The 25,338-nt window shown below is 38.4% G+C and overlaps 2 protein-coding genes and 2 pseudogenes across 3 annotated transcripts in view; all 4 read left to right on the forward strand.

Moving 5' to 3' along the window:
• The window catches only part of LOC131316627 (transcription factor PCL1-like), a 96,202-nt gene that overhangs the window by 18,669 nt on the left and 52,195 nt on the right, over positions 1 to 25,338 (forward strand). The gene's annotated exons all lie outside the window — the stretch shown is intronic.
• The window catches only part of LOC131316610 (L-type lectin-domain containing receptor kinase SIT2-like), a 69,018-nt gene that overhangs the window by 4,737 nt on the left and 38,943 nt on the right, over positions 1 to 25,338 (forward strand). Inside the window, exon 1 of one of the 2 annotated variants that reach the window (XM_058346054.1) lies at positions 23,078 to 24,435. The exons of the other annotated variant lie outside the window; for it this stretch is intronic. Within the exon in view, the coding sequence (XP_058202037.1) occupies positions 23,683 to 24,435 (753 nt within the window). The 5' untranslated portion in view covers positions 23,078 to 23,682. Of the gene's footprint in view, positions 1 to 23,077; positions 24,436 to 25,338 lie in introns of those variants that run through there. 2 annotated transcript variants of the gene reach the window in all.
• LOC131331778 (uncharacterized) lies at positions 931 to 19,777 on the forward strand (annotated as a pseudogene).
• On the forward strand, positions 15,352 to 19,777 carry LOC131316658 (putative L-type lectin-domain containing receptor kinase I.11; annotated as a pseudogene).

A 25,338-nucleotide genomic window follows, 5' to 3' on the forward strand; every position in this document is an offset into this window, starting at 1 on the left:
ACGCAAAAGGTTAAATAGTACATCGATTCTTAGGGTTAGTTTGGTGGTAGGTGGGTTTGTTTCCCACACAACTGACTAGAGTTTGATTCTTAGAGTCAGGCCGCAAGAATGTACTTTCTTGTGAGTTTTCTAGTCCTGACGTGGATAGCCTGCCTTTGATCAGATCGGATAAGGAATTAGTTGACAGACGCTCGGACCGTCAAAAACAAAGAAAGACAAGAAAGGGGGCTCTCCTGGGCACAAAAAGCAAAGAAAAAAAAATAAAATTCTTCCATAAGTCTCCAAAGGGCAGTCCAAGCAGGAAAAAAAGACTGCCTATCTTCTAGGGAAAATGGAAAAAGAGAGAAGGGAGCTGCTCCTCATTTGTCTGAATAATTCCCCAAAGAAGCAAACACTGAACTCTCAAGTCAAAATCAGTATTCCCCATTTCAAACACGGCGAACTAAACCATCCACATAAATTTCTTTTCACTTGCTAAAAAATTCTCATCTCTCTAGTCTCTATTAAGTAGATTTAGTAGTTATCATGGAAATCAGCAAATCTTTACTCTTCAATTAATTTAGAAATCAATTTCTGGAGTTGAATTAATTCTTGTCCCTGTGGATCGAAACCCGTACTACCACTTTACTACCAAATTTCATTTTGCGCATTTTACAGGTTATATTCATCTTGGTTTCGACACGATGAGAGCCCCTGCCGTCAAACTCCGTCATAGTGCAAAGTGACAGACCAAACTGAAAATCCAACACGAGCATCATTGCTCACAAAGTGAAACGGAGATGATCCTGGTTTGTTCCTCAAGTAGTCTTCATTTAACTTATGGTTTGTTTGTGAGGTCTTCCATTCTCCATCAAAGTATAACCATGAGGAGAATGACATGGTGATTGTAACATTGGAATCACAGGGAAGTTATTATCATTGATCAGTCACAAACTTAGGTTTCTTTAGCTGACCTGCTGCCCTCTATGCAACGGTGTTGACTCCCTGTTTCACCCTTGGAAGGAGACCCTTATGTTTAATAACAAAGAAGAATCTATCTCCAGCCAAGATAAATGACTTCCACACCAGTATCAGTTTTTTTTTTTCCTGATACTTTTATATTTTTGCTTGAATCCCCTAGCCATGGCTGTAGATGAAAAACAGTTCGCGTACAATGGCTTCAATGGAGCCAATATCCATGTTGATGGGATTGCAAAAAGCCATTCCAATGGTCTTTTGCAGCTAATAAATTTTTCAAAGCATCAAATCGGTCGTGCTTTCTACCAGCATCCTATTTGATACATCTTCGTCCACGTTACCGCAAGCTCTTTCATTTTCCACCCATTTTGTGTTTGCCATCGTTCCAGACGTAACAAATCTTAGTTTTTGTGGAATGGCCTTTGCCATCTCACCATCTATGAACTTTCTCAATTCTTCTAACAATGGGCTCCCTTCCAACCATCTTTTGGCAATTGAGCTCCATACGCTTACAAGTTCTGAATTCAATGATACAAATGATAACCGTGTTTGAATTGATATTAACATCTTAGTATCGAATGTATCTGCTACGGTCATGTACTACTCCAATAGGGAACAAATAAATCGGAGCTTGCAGCTTGTAAGTGGGAGTCCAATGCACGTTGGAATCTTAGGGATGGCAATCCGACCCCCGCCCGCGCCCGCCCCGAACAGGGCAGGGTTTCCAACTCATTTTGGGTATAGGGTCGGGGTCGGGGTTAAAATTCCAAAACCCGACTAGATTCGGGAAGGAAGTACCCCGCCCCGAAATACCCGCCCTGATATTACCCGTCCTAAACCCGCCCTGACATATATTTATATATATAATTATACTTTTATCCTAATTTAACTATCATTATACTTAAAATTTAACATTTTTACCCTAATATTGTTATCATTATTCTAAAAAACCTTATTCTTAACTTTACATTTTCACCATTATACTAAACTACCACTTTTTTTATAACTATTTTCTTTTATTTTGCTTTTTGATTGCCAAATTTTTTTAATTTCTTACGGGGCGGGCGGGAACGGGGATACCCAAAAAAATATCCGTCGGGGTTGGGTCAGGGTCGGGGCCGTGCAGTAATTTTCGGGTCGGAGATTATTTGGAGGAGGAAATGGAGTTTGTTTTGAAACTAGGCCTGCTTTGGTCAAAGTCCGACGCAGCTACAAGACCTAGCATGCGGCAAGTGATGCAATACCTTGATGGAGATGTCCGGTTGCCGGAGATAATTCGTGACAGTACAAGTACTGGTACAACAGGTCTTGGTACTGAAACATCATCTGAATTTGTCATGTCATTTCCGTCATCCATTGTAAAGTCTTCTGCTCCCTCCATATCTAGCACAGAGTCTATACTCACTAGCGGTCGGTAACTTTGAAAATTTCCAGTGCCTTGAATAATGCTAGATCATGGGTTTTTTTTTTTGGAGGAAAGACAAGAAATGTTTGTTTGTTAGTGGAAGTTAGAAGCGTTGAACCTAAGACTAGATGAATTTGGAACAAGCATGCAACCACTTGGGCTAGCTCGCAAGTTCATAGTTAGAATGTGTGAGACTAAAAAGAAGGATAGCTTCTATTGGGTGAAGGAGACATAAGTACTTCAAATTTCGGTTAGGAAGAAAGTGGAATCGTGCACTACACCCCTTTTAAGTGCAGGGGTTCTATTCTTCGTATTGATAAGCTTGAAATCTAAGTCATGGTGTAATCATTCTTGTGTTTACTTCTGTTGGACATTATCAGCGCTACTATCAATCCCACACATTCCTAAGATTTTCGTCTATCGCAACCATACCGTGTCTCCTGCATGTAATTCTTTTATGGCAAAATTTATCCATACTATATACTAAGCAAGTGAGTAACACACTGCACATAATTCGTTCTTCCTTTTTAAACAAAGAATTAAAAACTCCCACAAAAATCCGCCTTGGCCACTAATATTCTCTCTCCCTCTATTGTTTTCCACTTAACAAATTGAAAAAAACCTTCCCAGCTTCCCTCACATTCAACTCTCTTTTAATACAATTTTCAACTTAAAGGTTAAATAGTGCATCGACGAGGGATAAATAGTATTAAACGAATTTTTTTATTTTGTACTATCATATAGTAGGGGTACCGCGCTGCTTGTGGAATAATGTTATGGTAAAAGAGACAAAAAGGCCCAATCCGATTGAACCAGATGAAAGGATTGTCGTATGTTTGATGGGGATGGATGCAGTTGCAGTCTTAGCTTGACAATTCATCCAAGTGGAGAACCTATATATCTACACTATATGCTAGACACGGGAAAGACTACAATACACACCCCTTATTTGGGTGTGTATCATATGCACCCCTCAAAATGTTATGAATTATAGATAAAATGTTACGAATTGTATTGCTAAAAAGTTACGAATCATATAAAGGTTACGAGATACACCAAAATGTTATGAATCACAATGAAAACGTTACGAATCGTATTGCTGAAAAGTTATGAATTCTAGAACAAAAGTTACAAAACACTCTAAAATGTTATGAATGAACCACAAAATAGGTGCATATGGTACATCCTTTTAAAGGGTGTGTATTGTAGACTTTCCCGCTAGACACATGTAAGACACCTGGTACATTCTCACAAAATAAATACAAAACCTTACGAAAATCCATCCTGGCCCGAATATTCTCTCTCTCTATATTTGTTTTCCACTTAATAACCAAAAAAAATCTTTCAAACTTCACCTCACATTCAAATTTTCTATTTAATACAATTTTCACGCAAAAAGGTTAAATAGTACACCGATGATGTCAAAAAACACTCCCTCTTTTCTGTTTTAAGAGTCCACTAAAAAAGTTGTCAAGTTTTCGGATCATATAATAAAGTACTTTCGTGTATATTTTTTCAATTTCTCGGCACCAAATCAAAGAAGATATTTCATTTGGTTCAAAATTTTACTTTCTGGGTTTATTCCAAAAATAAGCTGAATTTAATAGGTGAAATTTGGTAAAATTTTGCCTTTCTCTTGGAAACGTTTTTACAATCCACACCCTATGATGACAGACCAACAAAAAGGCTGCAAGATTATAGGACCCAAAAAATGGCCACACGTGACAAACCTCATACGTGGCTACACGTGAGGAGGGATGTTAAGAAAATAGAGTCTCACATTGCTTGCGAGTAGAATAGGTGATCACTTAATAATATTTGGGACTTCTCCACTCATTGCCAATAAATTTTAAGATGAATATAAAATTTCTACAAAATGAGTGTTCATTCACTAACCTTCTTAGCTTTGAAAGTTAGAGCTTGTTCATTTTGAGACGCTAGACTCAAACTTTTCTCTCTGCGTATGGTCTCCAATAATTTTTTATCTTCTTAGCTTTGCTTTGAAAATTAGTGAATGCTCACTAAACTTTTGGGCATGGCCTTGCCTTTTTTTGTACTTATGAACGTTAGCCTGCACTCACTACACTTCTTAGCTTTACTTTGAAAGTGAGTGAATTCGCACTAAACTTTTGGGTATGCTTTGGCTGTTTTTGTGTAGAAACTTTATATCCATCTCAAAATCAATTGGCAATGAGTGGAGAGGTTCCAAATGTTATTAAGTGATTATCTCATTCCACTATCAAGCAATGTGTAACTCTATTTCCTTATCATCCCTCCTCACGTGCAGCCGCGTTTGAGGTCTGTCACGTGTGACCACTTTTTGGGTCTTATCATTGTGCAACCTTTTCGATAGTCTGTCATCGTGGGGTGTGGATTGTGATTTTTTTTTTATAAAAATGTGGGGTGGAACGGGCCCCGCTCTGATACCATAAAAGCTTTTCAAGATGAGAACGAATTTTATTTCTCTCAGAATAATCTTGATTACATTTCCAAGGAAAAGGATTACGAATACTTATACTAAGTCTAATACAAGGGAGTAACCGACTGAATCTCAATCTAACTAATTACATTCCAGCTCAGCAAATTACAACCAACTAAGGGTAGTGGCCGGGGAGCCTGTAACCGACTGAGTTGTTAGCTCTCTTGACTTTGCAGTTGAAACATTAAGCACACTGAAATGGTAGAAATGATCTAGTTAGCCATTCCACAAAAGAAACTTGCTTACTCACCGAAAACGGCATGCTATTTCAACCGGTCTAGTCAAGGCATGGCAAGCGGATTGCTTGCTTGTCACCGGGCAAAGCAAGGCATGACACAACGCTATCGAGCAAAAACTAGATTTCCTCCCCCGTTTTGCTTCAATTGGTCGTGCTTTCATGTCCCGTAGGTAATGCTCCAAAAGACCGAAAACGGCATGCTCTTTCAACTGGTCTAGCTAGCGGATTGCTTGTCACCGGACAAGACAAGGCATGGCACGACTCTATCGGGCAAAAACTAGAGTTCCTCCCCCGTTTTGCTTCAGAAACTTTCTTACTCCTTCAGTCCAACAAACTACATAATGTGACACAACAAAAATTTGCGTTTTTTTTGGGTGTGTGCGCACGCGCTTGGCAGGTTCTACAAAAAGTTTGCTTAAAAATGGGAAAGAAAAGAAATGAAGCGAAGGGAGAGGTAATTGGAATTCACTATATTAACCGTGGTGCACTATGAACGAGAGCCCCGGAGTGTCAAATTTTACATAAATTGCATACATGGAAGGCAAGAAAGGCGGAGCATCAAGGGATAGTTTGGTGGTAGGCGGGTTTGTTCTCTACACAATTGACTAGGATTCGATTCTTAGAGTCAGGCCGCAAGAAAGTAATTTCTTGAGAATTTTCTAGTAATGGCGTGAATGACCTGCCTTTGACTTGATTGGATAGGGGATTAGTTGAGGTGTGCATAAACTGACCCGGACTTTCGGACCGTCAAAAACAAAGAAAGGCAAGAAAGGGGGCTCTCCTGGGGACAAAAAGCAACTGAAAAATAAAATAAAATTCCTGCATAAGTCTCAAAAGGGCAGTCCAAAGCAGGAAAAAAAGACTGCCTATCTTCCAGGGAAAATGGAAAAAGACAGAAGGGGCTGCTCCTCATCTGACTGAATAATTCCCCAAATTAAGAAGCAAACACTGAACTCTCAAGTCAAAACCAGTATTCCCCATACCAAACACGGCGAACTTATCCATCCACAGAGATTTCTTTTCACTTGCTAAAAAAAATCTTAACTCTCTGTTAAGTAAATTTAGTTATCACTGAAATCAGCAAATCTTTACTCTTCAATTAATTTAGAGAATAATTTCTAGAGTTGAGTTAATTCTATAACTTATGGTTTGTTTGTGTGGTGTTCCATTCTCTACCAAGGATAACCATGAGGAGAATGACATGTTGACAGTTACATTGGAATCACAGTGAAGTTATTATCATTCAGTCACAAACTTTGGTCTCTTTAGCTGACCTGCTCTGCTGCCCTCTATGCAAAGGTGTTGACTCCCCAAATCCCCGTTTTACCCTTGGAAGGAGATCCTTATGTTTAATAACAAAGAAGAATCTATCTCCAAACCAAGAACTAACTATCCATTGCTGAAAGCAAGAATCTCTTCCCGAAATTGGTAAATGACTTCAGCACCAGGATCAGTTTTTTTTCTGATACTTTTATATGCTTTCTTGAATCCCCTAGCCATGGCTGTAGATGAAAACGAGTTCGTGTACAAAGGCTTCAATGGATCCAATATTAGGCTTGAAGGGGTTGCAAAAATCCATTCCAATGGTCTTTTGCAGCTAACCAATTTTTCAGAGCATCAAATCGGTCGTGCTTTCTACAAGCATCCTATAAGATTCAATACATCTTCGTCCACCTTACCGCAAGCTCTTTCATTTTCCACCCATTTTGTGTTTGCCATTGTTCCTGAGAAAACAAAACAGAGTTCTGATGGAATGGCCTTCGCCATCTCACCATCTATGGATTTCAACCAAGCCGTAGGAAACCAGTATTTTGGGCTCCTCAATTCTTCTAACAATGGGAACCCTTCCAACCATTTGTTGGCAATTGAGCTTGATACCCAATTGAATCCTGAATTCAATGATATAAACGATAACCATGTTGGAATTGATGTTAACAGCTTATTATCAAATGTATCTGCTAATGTCACTTATTACTCCAATACGGAACAGATTAATCGGAGCTTCAAGCTTGCAAGTGGGAGTCCATTTCACGTTTGGATAGAGTATGATGGGTATGAGAATGTACTCAATGTAACACTAGCTCCTATTAAAAGCCCCAAACCAGATCAGTCTCTCATGTCAACACGCATCAACCTTTCTTCAATTCTGTCGGATTCAATGTATATTGGTTTCTCTGCAGCAACGGGACCACTTTCAGCGAAACACTATATTCTTGGTTGGAGTTTCAATAAAAGTGGGAAAGCACAGGGCCTAGATATTTCAGAGCTTCCTTCACTTCCTCATCAAAGAAAACCAAGACTGAAAAATGGTCTAGAAATTACAGTGTCAGTGACAACAGTATTCCTTGGGCTGACTATCATAATTGCAGGGACATTTTATATGTTGAGGAGGAAAAAGTATGAAGAAATACGTGAAGATTGGGAAAGGGAATATGGCCCTCATAGGTTTTCCTATAAGGATCTCTTCAAAGCAACCAGAGGTTTCATAAACGAAGAACTTCTTGGAGCAGGAGGTTTCGGTAAGGTTTATAGAGGAGTACTTCCATCTTCGAAGGAACAAGTTGCAGTCAAGAAAGTCTCCCATGACTCAAAACAAGGGATGAAGGAGTTTGTGGCTGAAATTGCCAGCATGGGAAGGCTAAGGCACAGGAACTTGGTGCAGCTCCTTGGCTATAGCCGTCGGAAAGGAGAGCTGCTCTTGGTCTATAATTATATGCCAAACGGAAGCCTTGACAAGTTCCTATTTAGTAATGAAAAGCCAGTCCTTGACTGGCCACAACGTTATCGTATCATCAAAGGAGTAGCATCAGCCCTTCTGTATCTGCATGAAGAATGGGACCAAGTTGTTCTTCACAGAGACGTGAAGGCTAGTAATGTTCTATTGGATGCTGATCTAAACGGAAGGCTAGGGGATTTCGGTCTTGCTAGATTATACAATCATGGAGCAAACCTCGAAACTACCCGTGTGGTGGGGACAATTGGGTACCTTGCACCAGAGCTTTCTAGAACCGGAAAGGCGACCACAAGCACTGATGTGTTTTCTTTCGGTGCATTCATACTCGAAGTAGCTTGCGGAAGGAGGCCCATACAGCTACAACAGTCGCCTAATGCGGTGGTTTTGGTTGATTGGGTTTTCGAGAAATGGAAAGAGGGAGCGATTCTCGAGACAAGTGATCCTAGATTGGGAGGAGATTATTTGCAGGAGGAAATGGTGTTGGTTTTGAAACTAGGCCTGCTTTGCTCAAAGTCCGATGCAACGACAAGACCCAGCATGCGGCAAGTGATGCAATACCTTGATGGAGATGTCCTGTTGCCAGAGATAATTCATGACAGCACAAGTATTGGTACATTAGGTCTTGGTAATGAAGCTTCATTTGAATTTGTCACGTCATTTCCGTCATCCATTGTGAAGTCTTCTGCTCTCTCCATATCTAGCAAAGAGTCTACACTCACTAGCAGTCGGTAAATGTGAAAGTTTCCAGTGCCTTGGACAATGCTAGATCATGGTTTCTTTTTCTTTTCTTTTTTCTGGAGGAAAGGCAAGAAATGTTAGTTTGCTAGTGGGAGTAGAAGAGTTGAACCCAAGACTAGATTAATTTGGAACAAGCGTGCAACCACTTGAGCTAGCTCGCAAGTTCATAGTTTGAATGTTTGAGACTAAAAAGAAGGATAGCTGCTATTGGGCGAAGGAGACATAAGTACGTCAAATTTCGGTTACTGATATTTGTATATACAGAAGCTAGATCATGGTTTCTTTTTCTTTTTTTTTTTTTTTCTGAAGGATACCTTCTATAGCTTTCTTTCTGTCTTTCAGGTATTTAGCTATATCATATTTTGATATACATGTGTACATGTCTTGACTTTGTTGCTCATGCAGTCATGTCTAGTTTATTGCCTTAGATATCAGAAGATCCTGAAGGATCACATTCCTGTCCTATCAAAGGGATGATGCCTTTGGAAAGTGGATGAATGGGCTAGGGATAACACTAAAATCATTACCTGGATTGCAAACTCTGTTAGGCTCCGTTCCGGAACCGAAAATAAATCCTCATTTTTTAAGAAGGCAATTTCAAGCTCAAAAACTATGGGTTTATTGAAATCTAAAAATATGCAATATGGATCTTGTTTGGAAGATCTAGATGAGATCTTTTATATGATGCAAAAAAAATTGAAAAAATATTTTTCATTTACTTTATTTTTGAGTTTGAAAATGTGAAATAAACTGCTTATTTTTTAAGAAGGTTTTTGGAACGGGGCCTTAGTGTCTCAATTAAAATGCAACTAGGTAAAATTGAGACTGCAAAACAAGTTCAGGATTTAGCATTGTGTTCAAACTTACTTTGCAAGAAAATACAGGCTTGAGATGGATATTCGAGATCTTAAACAAAAGAAAGGACAATCTGTTTCTGATTTTTACTCTGAAATGTCCATTATCTTTATTCTACTACCCAGAAGCTTGATGGTTTAGGCTTCGGATTGCTTCCAACCCGAATGGAGTACAGTGTGGTGTGACTGCTATTGTGAAAACTGCTGAGGCAGACGCCACGGACTTCGGTTTGCGTATCTTGATCCATTTACAGTTTACATTTTTGTTCAATTTAGTTTCTTTAACTTTATTGATTTTGTTGTCTAATTTTTTCCCAGCGTTCCATTCTGTTCTGCATTTGATCAATAAATCAGTTTAGTGTTCATTGTTTTCATTACTATAAGTTGATAATCAACTTTTTACCCCAGCTGTTTCTGTACTTCACGAATCTCAGTTTTCACTTTACCATACCAATCAAGTCTGCAACGCCTGATTCAAGGAGTTTTACAACAAGAACGAAAAAGGACTAAATTTTTTTCAAAATATTGACACAAAGCACGAGAGAGCAAATCCTTCAGAACCACGCCACCGAAACGAATCTAGTTCGCACATTTTAATACCTGGTTCATTCCAAAAACAAGTTGAATTCGATGGGCAAAATTATTTGCATTTTTTGGTACGGGACCTCTCTCTTGGAAAAGTTTTCAAGACCTAATTAAGCTATCTTTCATTTTCAGTGATGTCGTATCAAGATGTCTCACATTCTACGCGCAAGATTAATTTGGTCAGAAAAGATACCTCATCACATTCTACCCGCAAGATTAATTTGGTCAGAAAAGATACCAACTTGAAAAAAAATCTGCCTCGGCCACTAATATTCTCTCTCCCTCTATCGTTTTCCACTTAACAACTTGAAAAAAAAATCTTTCAAACTTCCCCTAACACTCAACTTTCTCTTTTAATACTCCAATTTTCAACTTAAAGGTTAAATAGTACATCGATGAGGGATAAATTGTAGTAAACGTAATAATTTGTTTTTGTAATACCATATAGTACGGGTACCACGCTTATTGTGGAATAATATTATGATCAAAGAGACAAACGGTCCGTCTCAATTGAACCAGATGAGAGGATTGTCGTATGTTTTATGGGAATGGATGCAGTTGCGATGTTAGCTTGACAATTCAACCAATTGGAGAACTTGTATATCTATGCTATATGCTAAACACACGTAAGACACACGGTACATTCTTACGAAATAAATAAAAAATCTCACGAAAATCCATCTAGGCCCCGAATATTCTCTCTCCCTCTATTTGTTTTCCACTTAATAACCAAAAAAAATCTTTCGAACTTCACCTCACATTCAAACTCTCTTCAATACAATTTTCACGCCGTGTTCAAGAAAAAAAATCACGCAAAAAGGTTCAATAGTACATCGATGAGGGCAAAAAATACTCCCTCTATTCTGTTTTAAGAGTCTCCTAAAAAGACATCAAGTTTTTGGATCATAAAGTAAAGCACTTCCGTGCAAATTTTTTCAATTCCCCTGCACCAAATCAAAGAAGATACTATTTCATTTGGTCCAAATATTTCATTTGGTCCATTCGTTCTTTTTTGGTCCATTCACTGCTGAGTAGTTGTAGTGCCTTTGTCAAGTATTTAATGTCATCGAAAAGTCTGGAATAGCTATTTTAAAATATATTAACTGTCATATTCCAATCATTAATATGGACACACCTAGCTCTTTTTTTTTTGTTCTTTCTTTCCTCTCCTGATTGTCTCTTGTTCTAGTACAAGCCAATCTCAGTTAAAGTAGTCTTCATTTAACTTTTTTTTTTGTGGTCTTCCATTACCATTCTCTATCAAAGGATAACATTGAGGAGAAATGGAGAATGACCTGTTGCCTACTATGGAAAAGTCTTGACAGTGAAGTCATTATCATCCAGTCACAAACTTCATTTTCTTTAGCTGACCTGGTGCCCCCTATGCAATGGTGTTTACTCCTCAAATGGCCGTTTTACCCTTGGAGGGAGACCCTGATGTTTAATGACAAAGAAGAATCTAGCTTCAAAACATCCATTGCCGCAAGCAAGAAGCTCTTCCCTACAAGTTACAAGTATCACAATATTTTCTGATACTTCTATTATTTTTTTTTTTTGCTTGAATCTCCGAGCCATGGCTGAAGATGAAAACCAGTTTGTATATAATGGCTTCGATGGAGCCCATATAAAGCTTGATGGGGCAAAAACCCATTCCAATGGTCTTTTACTGCTAACCATCACTTCAAAGCAACAAATCGGTCATGCTTTCTACCAGCTTCTAATAAGATTTACTAATACATTTTCATCTAGGTTACACCAAGATCTTTCATTTTCCACCCATTTTGTGTTTGCCATTGTTCCTGAGATAACCAATATTAGTTGTTGGGGATTGACCTTTGTCATCTCACCATCTATGAACTTCACCCAAGCCGTGGGAAACTAGTATTTTGGGCTCCTCAATTCTTCTAACAATGGGCTCCCTTCCAACCATCTTTTGGCAATTGAGCTCGAAACCCTTACAAATCCTGAATTCAATGATACAAATGATAAACCATGTTGGAATTAATGTATCTGCTTGTCACGTCCCAACTCCAATACGGGTCACGTGACCGGCCGGTGACGGAATCACCAAGGCCTCCAACACTTTTTCCATTCAGAGCACACTAAATAACATAAAAGGAAAAACAGCGGAAGCGACTATTCATACAACTCCAGAGTGTCTATACAACATAGTTAAGCTTAATTTACAATACCACTTGTCTCAAAACTACACAACGTTCCTGCTCCTTTTTACAGACGTGTTATTTACAAGAGCTAACCAAAAAAAACGCATCCAGCCCTCAACTTGCTATCTACAATAACCTGGAAAATTAGAAAAGGTTTTCATAAGCCAAAGCTCGGGTGAGAAACGTATACCAAAATTACAAGTTTGACCATGGAAATACCTTACTTAATAAAACAATTCAAGTACCAAGCAACGTTTCAAGTATTCTCATCAAATTTTCCAATAACAAGTATTTCGATCCATAAATTCAATTTTTTGGTCCAAAAGATGGACACTTTTCTTCTTCCCTTTCACTTTTGCACATTCGAGCGATAATAACATTCAATGGTATTTTTGCCAGTCGGTTGGGGAGCGACCCCATTGAAGAGTGGTAAGATATCGTTACCCAGTGATGCCTGGCTGCATCTCCTACCTTATTACTTCATGCCACTAGTTTCTTTACATGTCCCCTAGCGCTCGAGACACCGTTCGAATGATTCATATTATCACAAGCATGTACTAACAAGAAGTAAAACTCAAGTTCCCAAAACATATTGCCATGGTCCAGATTAACTGTAACACTAAAAATTTAATAAATAGGCCATCGCATGTATTTTATTTAACGTCACCAATTAAATCAAGTAAGAGGATCGAATTCCACACTTTTCAGCAAAAACAAGCAATGACATTTCATCCCAAAATTCAGAAAAATACATGTAACCAAGGTATATGCAACTCACAAAAAGGTAGCGGTCACTTTACACGCGTCACTTCACTTCAGAGTACTTTGCACCTAAACACGTAATATATACTGGTATCAGCTAAGAATCCACGGAATGGAGAAGTTCAAACTGATTTAATTGTTGGTCCGACTGTGCAAACAAAGCGGTGCGTGAGCTCTTTATTTGTGAAGTCTCAATATGGTCCCCCTTTTTTTTTTAGTCTGGACGTCTCAATATGGTTTGCAAGGCCAGTTATGGCTCTGATGTTTTCTTGGTGACCTCCACCATATTTTGGTATTAACTAAGTACTGACACCAAATTTATTTGGACTACTCTTTGTTTCCTTAAAAATCCATTCCTTGAATTTCTTCTTAAAAAGAAAGCTCTAAACCAAACTACGACTAATCGGGATGGCTCGAGGGGCTGGTAGCCGTGGCCACCGCTTTCCGACCCGTTGTGCAGTATGCGTGTGTGGTTTTATTATTATTATTTTTTTTCGTGGTGAATGTGCATGTTGTGACTAATTACTCCAATAATTATACAAGTAATAATTTTTCTGGCTACATAAATTAGGGAGTGAGGTGAAAGATACCAGGAGAGAATTATAAAATTTTCCAGCAACGTTGGTCGGAACGGCGAGCGGTGACTCAACGAGGAACTACTGTTACAGTCATAACGTTTTTCTTTTGCCTTTCCTTTCTAATTTTGTTTTTTTCTAATGCAAGGTTTGATTAGCACCTAAGAATTATATACATATATACTTCGGTGGTCAAATGGGGAGTCAGCACCATATTTTCTTTGCAAAGGACACCTGTGGTTCCTTGTCGTCCCATTGCAACACATAGCACCCCGCGTCCGATCATCACAAATTATGTCCGAACGCGTTCAGATTTCGGTCTTCGAAAAATTCCAAAAATTCAACACAGACTAATAATAATTTAAGGGTCATCGCGGCGGTGTCGGATTTTTAAGATAAAATCCCAACATTGTGAAACTCATACAGTGTGCTGGGTTCCTATTCAGACCACGTGATTAAACTACTACCCTTTTTTTTTTTTTGTTTTTTGTTTTTAAAGATAAGTCAGGATTTTACACTGCTATCGTCACGTATTACTCCAATAGGGAATGAATAAACCGGAGCTTGCAGCTTGTAAGTGGGAGTCCAATGCACGTTTGGATAGACGTATGACGGGTTTGAGAATGAACTCAATTACGGGGTGTATATATGTAGGTGTATTTGTTTTCCGAGTAAAAATACAAAGGTTATACAATTGTTTTCATACTACCAAGTATATGGTAAATTTAAAATGATCTAATTTAGTGTTAATTTAGCGTAGACAGTCCATGCCTATCAACGATGGTTTATTCTTTGCTCACATATACTCAAATTCGAAAAGATAGCATTTTGGCTTCTCGTGAAAATACATCACTAACATATTGATTGATTTAACAGGATTAGTGCAAAAAATCTTAAACCATTGATTATAAAGTTAGTGGTGGATGTGATACCCTAAATTTATTTTCACTTGCTAAAAAAATCTCAACTCTCTTTTAAGTAAATTTAGTAATAATTGCAATCAGCAAATCATTATTCTTCAATTTATTTAAAAATCAATTTCCGGAGTTGAATTAATTCATGTCCTTGTGGATCGAAACCCATACGACCACTTTATCACCAAATTCCATTTTGCGCATTTTATGGGTTATATTCTTCTCGATTTTGAAACAATGAGAGCCGCTGCCATCAAACCCCGTCATAGTTTGCAAAGTGACAAACCAAAATGAATCAAGCTTCACAAATCCAACATGAGAATCATTGCTCACAAAGTGATCCTTAATCCATCTATGAAACGGAGATGATCCAAGTTTGATGCTTAAGTAGTCTTCATTTAACTTATGGTTTGTTTGTGTGGTCTTCCATTTTCTATCAAAGGATAACCATGAGGAGAATGACATATTGACTGATACATTGGAATCACCGCGCGTGAAGTTATTATCATTCAGTCACAAACTTAGGCTTCTTTGGCTGACCTGCTCTGCTACCCTCTATGCAACGGTGTTGACTCCCCAAATCCCCATTGTACCCTAGGCAGGAGACCCTTATGTTTAACATCAAAGAAGAACCTATCTCCAACCATTCATTGCTGCAAGCTAGAAGCTCTTTCCGAAATTTGGTAAATGACTTCCACACTAGTATCAGTTTATTTTCTGATAGCCATGGCTTGTTGGGTTTTTCCCACATTAAATGCAGTTTGAAAAAGAAAAAGAGATTTTAATGGAATTAGTTGGCTGAAGAAGTAAATTTGTAATTGGATTGAGTTGGTGGCCGGCTGTGCATTAAGAGCAATTGTGGCATTGGGCTCTAGATTCTTCTTGGGCAGTTGAAGAATTTTTTTGTTGGCCAATGTCATGAGTGTATAAAAGGGGCTTGTGAGATGTGCAGTGTGTGTTGTGTATAGAGAGCATAGAGACAGAAAGATTGGGAGCCCCATTGGGGGTTTCCCCCACCGTGAAAGGTTTTGTGTGAGAGAGAGAATAGTTGAGAGGAAAAATAGAGTTGGGGGTGAATGTAAAACATTGTATAGAGCTATGTGTTAGGAGCTCATGGGAGGGTTTTACATCTCACATTGTAATCGTCTATTTTTATATAGTGGAAGATATCTCTCTCTCCCGTGGACGTACTCGAGTTTGGAGAACCACGTATTTTAGTTGTGTTGTTCTCTTGTGTGATTTGTTTTTGTTTGTTGCGCTTCCGTTGCGGGTGGGATTACCTGGCATAATACCAACATGACTGTAGATGAAAACCAATTCGTGTACAATGGCTTCAATGGAGCCCCTATTCACCTTGATGGGGTTGCAAAAATCCATTACAATGGTCTTTTGCAGCTAACCAACAGTTCAAAGCAACAAGTCGGTCGTCTTTCTACCAAAATCCTGTAAGATTTTATACATCTTCGTCCACATTAACCAAAGTTATTTCATTTTCCACCCATTTTGTTATTGCCATTGTTCTTGTGATAACAAATCTGAGTGGTCATGGAATGGTCTTCTTCATCTCACCATCTATGGATTTCAACAAAGCTGTAGGAAGCCAGTATTTTGGGCTCCTCAATTCTTCTGACAATGGGCTCCCTTCTAACCATCTGTTGTCAATTGAGTTCGATACCCTTGCAAATCCTGAATTCAATGATATAAATGATAACCATGTTGGAATTGATGTTAACAGCTTAGAATCAAATGTATCTGCAACTGTCACGTATTACTCCAATAGGGTGCAGACACCCCAATTTGAACCGATCAAAATTCCTTGGTTCGCGGCTTTGTGGCTTCCCGATGACGAATTTGGAATGATACATGCCTCGCTTGCGGTGAAACCTTGCTTCTTGAATGGTCAAAAAAATCAATTTCAATTCAAAAACATGGGTCCCAAGAGCTCAAGACCGTATCCAAGCGCTCAGAACTCAATTCCAAAAACCCCAGATTCGGCTCACTCCTGAGCGCTCAGGAGTTTCGCTCTCGAGCGCTTAGGTCAAATCCTTTTCCATCAATTTTTGAATTTTTCCAGCTTTTCCAGCCATCACATGGCTATGTTTTTCAGCACGTTGGTCATTTCTACCGTAGCTTTGACCTGAATTATTCAGAAAGATCAAATCATGTCCCTTATAAATTATTTTTTTATTATTTTATAATTAAATTTCAAATTTCAATTTCTCTTGGCCTATAAATAGTGGCTCTCATGCTGCATTTAGGGGGACTTGAAGTGACCATGAAATTCTGTACTCTCACACTAATTCTCAAAGAAAATTCACTTTGCAAAGAAAATCACTATTTCTAGTCTTGTCAAAAAAATCAAAATGGGTTCAATTGCTTCTAGGAAAATTCTAAAAGCCTGAGTATCACCTTCATTCTTGGCCTCTGGTGCTTTCTCATTTTTCTCCATCTGCAAAATCCAGTCAAGGAGCAAGTCCCCTTGAAAAGGTAGAATTTCCTTTCTCCTTTTAATCAAGCAAGCTATTATCCTTCTGAGGGAGACTATTTAGCCTACTTCAGTTTTTCATACTGGATGTATGGCTGCATTGCCTTAACACAAAGCAAAGGCCAAATGATCAAGAGCAAGATTTTTCAAACACACTCCGTAGCACTCCCGAGCGCTCAGGAGTGGTTCAATCCACATTCCTCATTTTTCATATGGGTATTTAAGGAAAATGAAGGTTTTAACGGATCTGGTACTTGCTGTTTTCAAATTTCATTGTTGAAACTTCAGATTCTTAAAGATTTTCGGAGATTTTCTATTTTCAGAAGACAAAAAGGGTATGATCCGTTGAAAGCAGTATGGTCAAGAAACCACATTTCCCTTGGAACTCATCTTCCACAATACATTTTAGTATTTCCAGAAATTTTGTCCAGTGTTTTAATATCTTAAATGCAAGGAGGCAAAGTTTAAGTGGCTTGGCTCAGTTCCGGGATATGTAAGCCCTTTTGCTGAGCATTGCTTGATAATATACTCTACATGTTGTCGATCGTCTAACCAGAATTTGCAGGACAGTGAATTGAAGCAGTGCTTTTGAGCGCTCAGGAGTGCAGTCCCGAGCGCTCGGGAGTGATTTCCAGAAGCTGGATTTTTATTTTCATACCTTACCTTGCATCTTGCATTATTTCATTGGCACGCATTATTCACCAGCACAAGCATACACTGCCCTACTTTCTATATTCGTCAATACGTGCTAAATGCTTGAAATAGACAATGCAACAAAAAAGTGTTTTCAAAAATCCCATAAATGTTTAGTAGAGACCGATTTCGAATCGGGCGAGGGGGTGCCGTAAAACCCTTCTCCCCTCGTAACATGCACGGCTCCCGAACCCTCAAACGAATCTTTGGTTTTCAAATTCAAACAATCATTTTCAATTAAAACGATTTCTCGGGTGGCAAACCATAAATCCGGGTGGCGACTCCTCAATTTTTCGAATCAAACATGTTTTTCGGGCCGCCCCGATCCACCCGGGTCTGTGGTAGCCCACACAGGGAATGGATAAATCGGAGCTTGGAACTTGCAAGCAGAAGTTCAATTAATGCACGTTTGGAATGAATATGATGGGTTTGAGAATGTACTCAATGTAACACTAGCACCTATTAAGAGCTCGAAACCAGATCAGTCTCTCCTGTCAACACACATCAACCTTTCTTCAATTCTATTGGATTTCATGTATATTGGTTTCACCGCTACTACATGAGCAGTTTCAGGGAACCACTACGTTCTTGGTTGGAGCTTCAATAAAAGTGGGAAAGCACATGGCCTAGAAATTTCAAAGCTTCCTTCACAACCTCATCAAAGAAAACCCGGTCTTGGAATTACAGGTCTAGGAATCACGATTTCAGTGACTACGGTATTCATTGGGCTGACTATCACAATTGCAGGGACATTTTACATGTTGAGGAGGAAAAAGTATGAAGAAATACGTGAAGATTGGGAAAGGGAATATGGCCCTCATAGGTTTTCCTATAAGGATCTCTTCAAAGCTACCAAAGGTTTCATAGACGAAGAGCTTCTTGGAGCGGGAGGTTTCGGAAAGATTTATAGAGGAGTACTATAATCTTCGAAGGAACAAGTGGCAGTCAAGAAAGTCTCCCATGATTCAAAACAAGAGATGAGGGAGTTTGTGGCCGAAATCGCTAGCATGGGAAGGCTAAGACACAGGAACTTGGTGCAGCTCCTTGGCTATAGCTGGCGGAAGGGAGAGCTGCTCTTGGTCTACAATTTAAACGGAAGCCTTGACAAGTTCCTATTTAGCAATGAAAAGCCGGTCCTCAACTGGGCACAACGTTATCGTATCATCAGAGGAGTAGCATATGCCCTTCTGTATCTGCATGAAGAATGGGACCAAGTTGTTCTTCACAGAGACGTGAAGGCTAGTAATGTTCTATTGGACGCTAATCTAAACGGAAGGCTAAGGGATTTTGGTCTTGCTAGATTATATTATCATGGAGCAAACCCAGAAACAACCCATGTGGTGGGGACAGTTGGGTACCTTGCACCAGAGCTTAATAGAACTGGAAAGGCAACGACAAGCACTAATGTGTTTGCTTTCGGTGCATTCATTCTCGAAGTAGCTTGTGGAAGGAGGCCGATACAGCTACGTACAACAGTTGCCTGACGAGGTGATTTTGGTTGATTGGGTTTTCGAGAAATGGGAGGAGGGAGCGATTCTAGTGACAAGTGATCCTAGATTGGGAGGAGATTAATTACTTGGTGGAGGAAATGAAGATGGTTTTGAAACTAGGCCTTCTTTGCTCAAAGTCTAATGCAGTGACAAGTCCTAGCATGCGGCAAGTGATGCAATACCTCGATGGAGATGCCCTATTGCCGAAGATAATTCACGATAGCACAAGTATTGGTACAACAGGTCTAGGTAATGAAGCATATTCTGATTTTGTTATGTCATTCCCATCGACCATTGTGAAGTCTTCTGCTTCCTCTGGAGCTAGCACAGAGTCAATATTCACTAGCGGTCTGTAAATTTGAAAGTTTCCAGTGCCTTGGATAATGCTAGTGATGCAGGTGCGTATTAATGCTTATGGGAAATAATGAATTTTTATTATGCTGAGAAAACTTTTTAGCTTTTGGTCAAAGAGTCTAGTTATTTTTGTATTTCTTTTATGAATCTTTCTATCATTTTTTGTGAGTCTGGTTGTTTTTTCTTTTCTCAACGTGTCTTCCTAGTAGTTTGGAGTCAAAGTTTTGTTTTCCGTTTATTTAGAGTCTTGAAAATGTAATTGCTTTTATTCCTATTCTTGGAGGGATGTTCAAGATATCTATTGAAAGCTTTAGCCATGAATGAAAAGGAGTTTGAGTTGATTATTGAATTATTGTGCAAGTGCGTCTTTCTTGGAGTGAGTGATTCCACCAACAATTAAGTGAGTGGCATGGTCGCATTGAAAGACATCCGCGATTAGTAGCGTTGAATGACAACCGCTACCCCCGATTGAGTAGCATCCCAGGACTATCCAAACCTCGCGGGTCTTGACCTACATCAGCTTGATCTTGGTGTTTTTTCCAGAGGAAATGGCTAATGCTAGATCATGGTGGTTTTTTTAAGGAGGAAAGTCAGGAAATGCTAGTTTGTAGTGGGAGTTAGAACTTAGAAGAGTTGAATTCTTTGTGTCAATAAGAAACTCCCACAAAAATCCACCTTGGCCAATAGTATTCACTCTTTGAGAACCACTTCTAGTGAAATTGGTAATTCATCTCCCTCCCTCCTGTGGTGACTAAGGTTTGAATCTCATGAGGGGCGGGATCCCTATACTAATCCTAACACCCCTTACTATCCCCGCTGATGTATATTGCCCGAAAAAAATTATAGTATTCACACTCTCCCTTTATCGGCTTTCCACCCATGACAACTAAAAGCAAAAACACTTCCCCTTTTAGTGTAGTTTTCACATTAATGGTTAACTAGTGCATCGATCAGGGATAAATATCATTAGACATAATATACTCCAGTAGTATATTATTTTTTGTGCTCCCAGATATAATACGGTCCCAATTGAACTACTACATAAGAGGATCGTCATATATTTGATGAGGATGGATGCAGGTTTTAGCTTTGACCACTAATCCAAGTGGAGAATTTATATATCTACTATGAGATAAACTTTTTTGAATATATTTTACGGCGCTTAATCGCGCTCATTCAAAAGTGTTTTGGATTGTCCGGATTTTAGAAAAACTATTTGTTAGGAGAGTTTTAACTCTTCGCTAGAAGGGGTACATCGAGAGGAAATTTTATTTAAACTCGATGGGCAAAATTCTTTGCATTTTTTGGTACGGGACCTCTCTCTTGGAAAAGTCTTCAAGACCTAATTAAGCTATCTTTCATTTTCAGTGATGTCGTATCAAGATATCTCACATTCTACGCACAAGATTAATTTGGTCAGAAAAGATACCTCATCACATTCTACCCACAAGATTAATTTGGTCAGAAAAGATACCAACTTGAAAAAAAATCTGCCTCGGCCACTAATATTCTCTCTCCCTCTATCGTTTTCCACTTAACAACTTGAAAAAAAATCTTTTTTTTTTTTTTATTGTCTCACATTCAAAAGTGTTTTGGATTGTCTCACATTTTCAGTACCAAAAGGTTCCAATACAACTGACTCTTCTTTTTTTTTTTCTCGGCAAAAGGAAATTTTATTTAAACTCGAAGGGGTACATCGAGAGGAAAAGCTAAGGAGCAAAATAGCTCAACTCGAAAGAGAGAAGGAAAACAAATCATCCAGCACGAAGTTGGATGATGCACGCCCCAAAAGATTACAGCTTTAACAATTGAATACCATCCAAAAACCTTTTGAAATCCTCCACCGAATATACCTTAATATCAACTGTCTATCAGTGCCATAAGGTCCCATTACATATTTTCCAGTGTACCAAAAAAAAAGAGAAAAGAAGAAGGTCCCATTAAAACTGTCTTGGAAAAATCTTCATGTCCTATTAAGATATCTCCATCACAATTCTGTATATACTTGTTACATGACCTTTCTCTTGGAAAAGTCTTCAAGTAGATCTTTCTTTTGCTAAGTAAAAGCTAAGTTTTGCTATGGGTTTTTTTTTTTCTTTGTTTTGGTTGAGATTTTTGGACTTCCTTTTTTGTTTTGTCCTTACGTGTTTGTTGATTTTGCTAAAAAATTTTGTGGACTATTGTTTCAATAGCTCACAAATGTACACATAATCACAAAAGTACACATAATCACACGAAGAATAATCAATCAAAACACGCGAAGAAAACACGGCATAAAGACTTAAGGAGTCACTGCAGTTGTATGCTGCGCAAAAGAGACTAGCTTAAGGAGTTAATAAAAAAAATAAAAAAAGATTGATATTCTGTAATTTACATTGTATTACAGCCCCTTGTTTCGTTTGGTGTCTTTCTCTTGTTCTAGTGTAGGCCCATCTCAGTTAACTGATTTTGATTTTATTATCCTCACCTTTATTTTATTTTATTTTTTTAAAGTAAAAGAAAGTTAAGATGAAATTGGTGGCTTGCCAATTTTGGTCTGATTTTTTCAGTTTTGCCCTTTAATTGGAGGTTGTTGTGGGTTGGCCTTGGGGTTGATTGCGCGTCGTTTTGCTTAGAAAAAAACTCTGCCTTCTTGTGGACCACTTGTGGTCACGTTGCAAGAGAAACCCCCCCTCTCCGGTTTGTTCACGTCTCAGACTCTCAGACCCTCCAAAAAATTGTTCCCGTCTCTCTCTCTCTCGTACACGCACATACGCAGAATATTGACGCAAAGCACTTGTTAATGTTGGAAATAGTTTTATGCCTGTTGGAACATAATACAAGACAAGCAAACATATATAAGTCAAGGTTGCACTGAAACATAAGTCAAGGAATGAATCTAGTCCACATTATTTTATATCCAGGGATAACTCCTAAAAAAAGAAGAAGTTGAATTTGATGGTCGAAATTCTTTATATTTTCTTGGTGCGTGACCTTTCTCTTGCACATACACATAGGTACATACATCGCGTACATACGCGTTTTGAATCAATATTGGGTCCCAAAAAAAATGATTTGAGCCGCTCATTTTATTCAAAATGGATTGTTTAGGGTTCCTGAAGAAAATAAACTCAATCCAATGTCGGTAAAAATGTTTACAAAACATCTAACCTTGCTTCATAATTCAGGCTTCGTTTGTGAAGACAAGTTTGATGTTTCCTATATGCCTTTACCGATTTCAGATAGAGTTTATTTTCTATAGCGATCCTAAACAAAATGAGCGGCTCGGATTAATTTTTTGGGACCCGAGATGGATCAAAAATGTGTATATAAGCGATGTACGTACCTATGTATATGTACCTCTAGCAAAGCTGTTTTCAGTACCATAATCTTCATGTCTTATTAAGATATCTCACATTCTACCCACGAGATCCTTTTTTTTTTTGTTTGGTACTTCGGAAATTCCACGAGATCCCTTTGGTCTGTATATTCACTGCTGTGTTTGTAGTGCCATGTCAAGTGCTTACTGTCATGGAAAAATATACATGGCCACAAAAAGCTGTCTTTTTTTTTTCCACAAGCCGCCTCTCTCTAAGTCAATGGAGTCCAAGAAAATACGAGAAAAAATAAAATTTGCAACCCAAAAGTCCACACGGCCACACGTAAAGAATAATAAATCAAAACGCATAAAGAAAGCACGGCATAAAGACTTGCAGAGTTCCCCAATTTCGTACATCCACGATTCCCAACAGCTTTTCACTGTGTCTCGAATTTAAATGAGATTTTAGTCATATGTTGCGTAAACCAAAGTATCTGTCCCAGGGTCTTACATCACCGATTACTGCAATACCTCGGGGTGCTACCATTGAGCCCTACCGTCAAACCCCGGCATAGTTTGCAAAGTGACAATCAAAACAGAATCAGACTTCACAAATCCAATATTGGAATCATTGCTCACGAAGTGAACCCAATTCCATCTATGACATAGCGATGATCCCAGTTTGTTCCTCAATTAGTCTTCATTTAACTTATTGTTTGTTTGTGTGGTCTTTCCGTTCTCTATTAATGGATAGCTATGAGGAGAATGACATGGTGACTAATACATTGGAATCACAGTTAAGTTATTGTCATTGACTAGGTTTCTTTAGCTGACTTGATGCCTTCTATGCAACGGCGTTGACTCTCCAAATCCCTTTATAAACAAAGAAGAATCTATCTCCTAAAGAAACTCACCATCCATTGCTGTAGCAAGAAGCTCTTCCCGAAATTGGTAAAATGACTTCCACACCAATATCAGTTTATTTTCTGATACTTTTATATGTTTGCTTGAATCCCCTAGCCATGGCTGTAGATGAAAACCAGTTCGTGTACAATGGCTTTGATGGAGCCCATATTCAGCTTGATGGGGGTGCCAAAATCCGTTCCAATGGTCTTTTGCAGCTAACCAACAGTTCACAGTATCAAATTGGTCGTGCTTTCTACCAACTTCCGGTTAGATTTCATACATCTTCGTCCACGTTAAACCAAGATCTTTCATTTTCCACCCATTTTGTTTTTGCCATTGTTCCTAAGATAACAAATCATAGTTGTTGTGGGATGGCCTTTGCGATCACCCCATCTACGGACTTCACCCATGCCATGGGAAACCAGTATTTTGGGCTCCTCAATATTACTAACAATGGGCTCCCTTCCAACCATCTTTTGGCAATTGAGCTTGATACAGTTCCAGAACCTGACCTCAATGATATAGATGATAACCATGTTGGAATTGATATTAACAGTTTAATATCAAATGTATCTGCTACCGTCACTTATTACTCCAATAGGGAACGATTAAATCGGAGCTTACAGCTTTTAAGTGGGAGTCCAATGCACGTTTGGATAGAGTATGATGGGTTTGAGAATGTACTCAATGTTACAATAGCTCCTATTATGAGCCCAAAACCAGATGTGTCTCTTCTGTCAACACACGTTAATCTTTCTTCAATTCTGTTAAATTCCATGTATGTTGGTTTCTCTGCTTCAACGGTGATGTGAAATTTTAATGTACTCGCAAGCGCACGAATCGTATTGTAATATAGTATGGCGAGAGCGAGGTCGAACCCACAGGGACTTTGTGATTTTTATAGGAAAACTAAATAATTTTAAAATGATCCAACCCTAACCTAGTTGACAGAAGTTTGAGATTGATTTTTAAACTAAAAGTGAAAAGTAAAAACAATAAACTAAATTATCAAAGACGAGGAAACTGAAATTTCTTTTTAATCAAAGGAGAAAATACTAGGGTTTCGGAATCCACACCCATTAACTAGTATCATTATATATTCACGATCATTGACTTTACCCAAAATTTCTTCATGATAATCTGAAAGCTAATTCTGTTACCATGGAAAATATCATCGTGAAAATTCATCAAAAAGTCTAATGTTTGTTCCTCTCCGCTCGTAAGTATAAAACCAAATCATTAATTGTATCCGCTTTTAACAAATCACAATAAATATCCAGTTTTATAGTTAATGATGAACAAAACAGCATCCAATGTTAAAGACAATTCCAAATCATGAGAAAAATATGATTGAACTCATATCCAAAATTTATCCCTAACAGTTGATTTGGAGTAAGAGCAATTTAATCATAATCGAAATCACATATTTGGATAAAATCAAATCTCATAAATATATAAATAATAATCGTTAATGGGGCTTCATCCTCAACCCTAGTTGAAGAGTTTAGCCACTCATGAAGTTAAAACACATAATCATATCATAAAAGAACTCCATGAAAGCTTACAAAATTAAAGTAGTTATTTTTTTCTTCCCTAGACTCTTCTCTGCCGCTGCTCCTGTACGTGCCGAAACTGCTGCCTTGCAATCTTCAAAATCCCAATTCTCTGATCCGTAGTGTCTAGCCGAAGCCTTTTGTTTTCTTTAT

The sequence above is a fragment of the Rhododendron vialii genome, chromosome 1a (assembly GCF_030253575.1).
Source record: "Rhododendron vialii isolate Sample 1 chromosome 1a, ASM3025357v1".
NCBI lineage: Eukaryota > Viridiplantae > Streptophyta > Magnoliopsida > Ericales > Ericaceae > Rhododendron > Rhododendron vialii.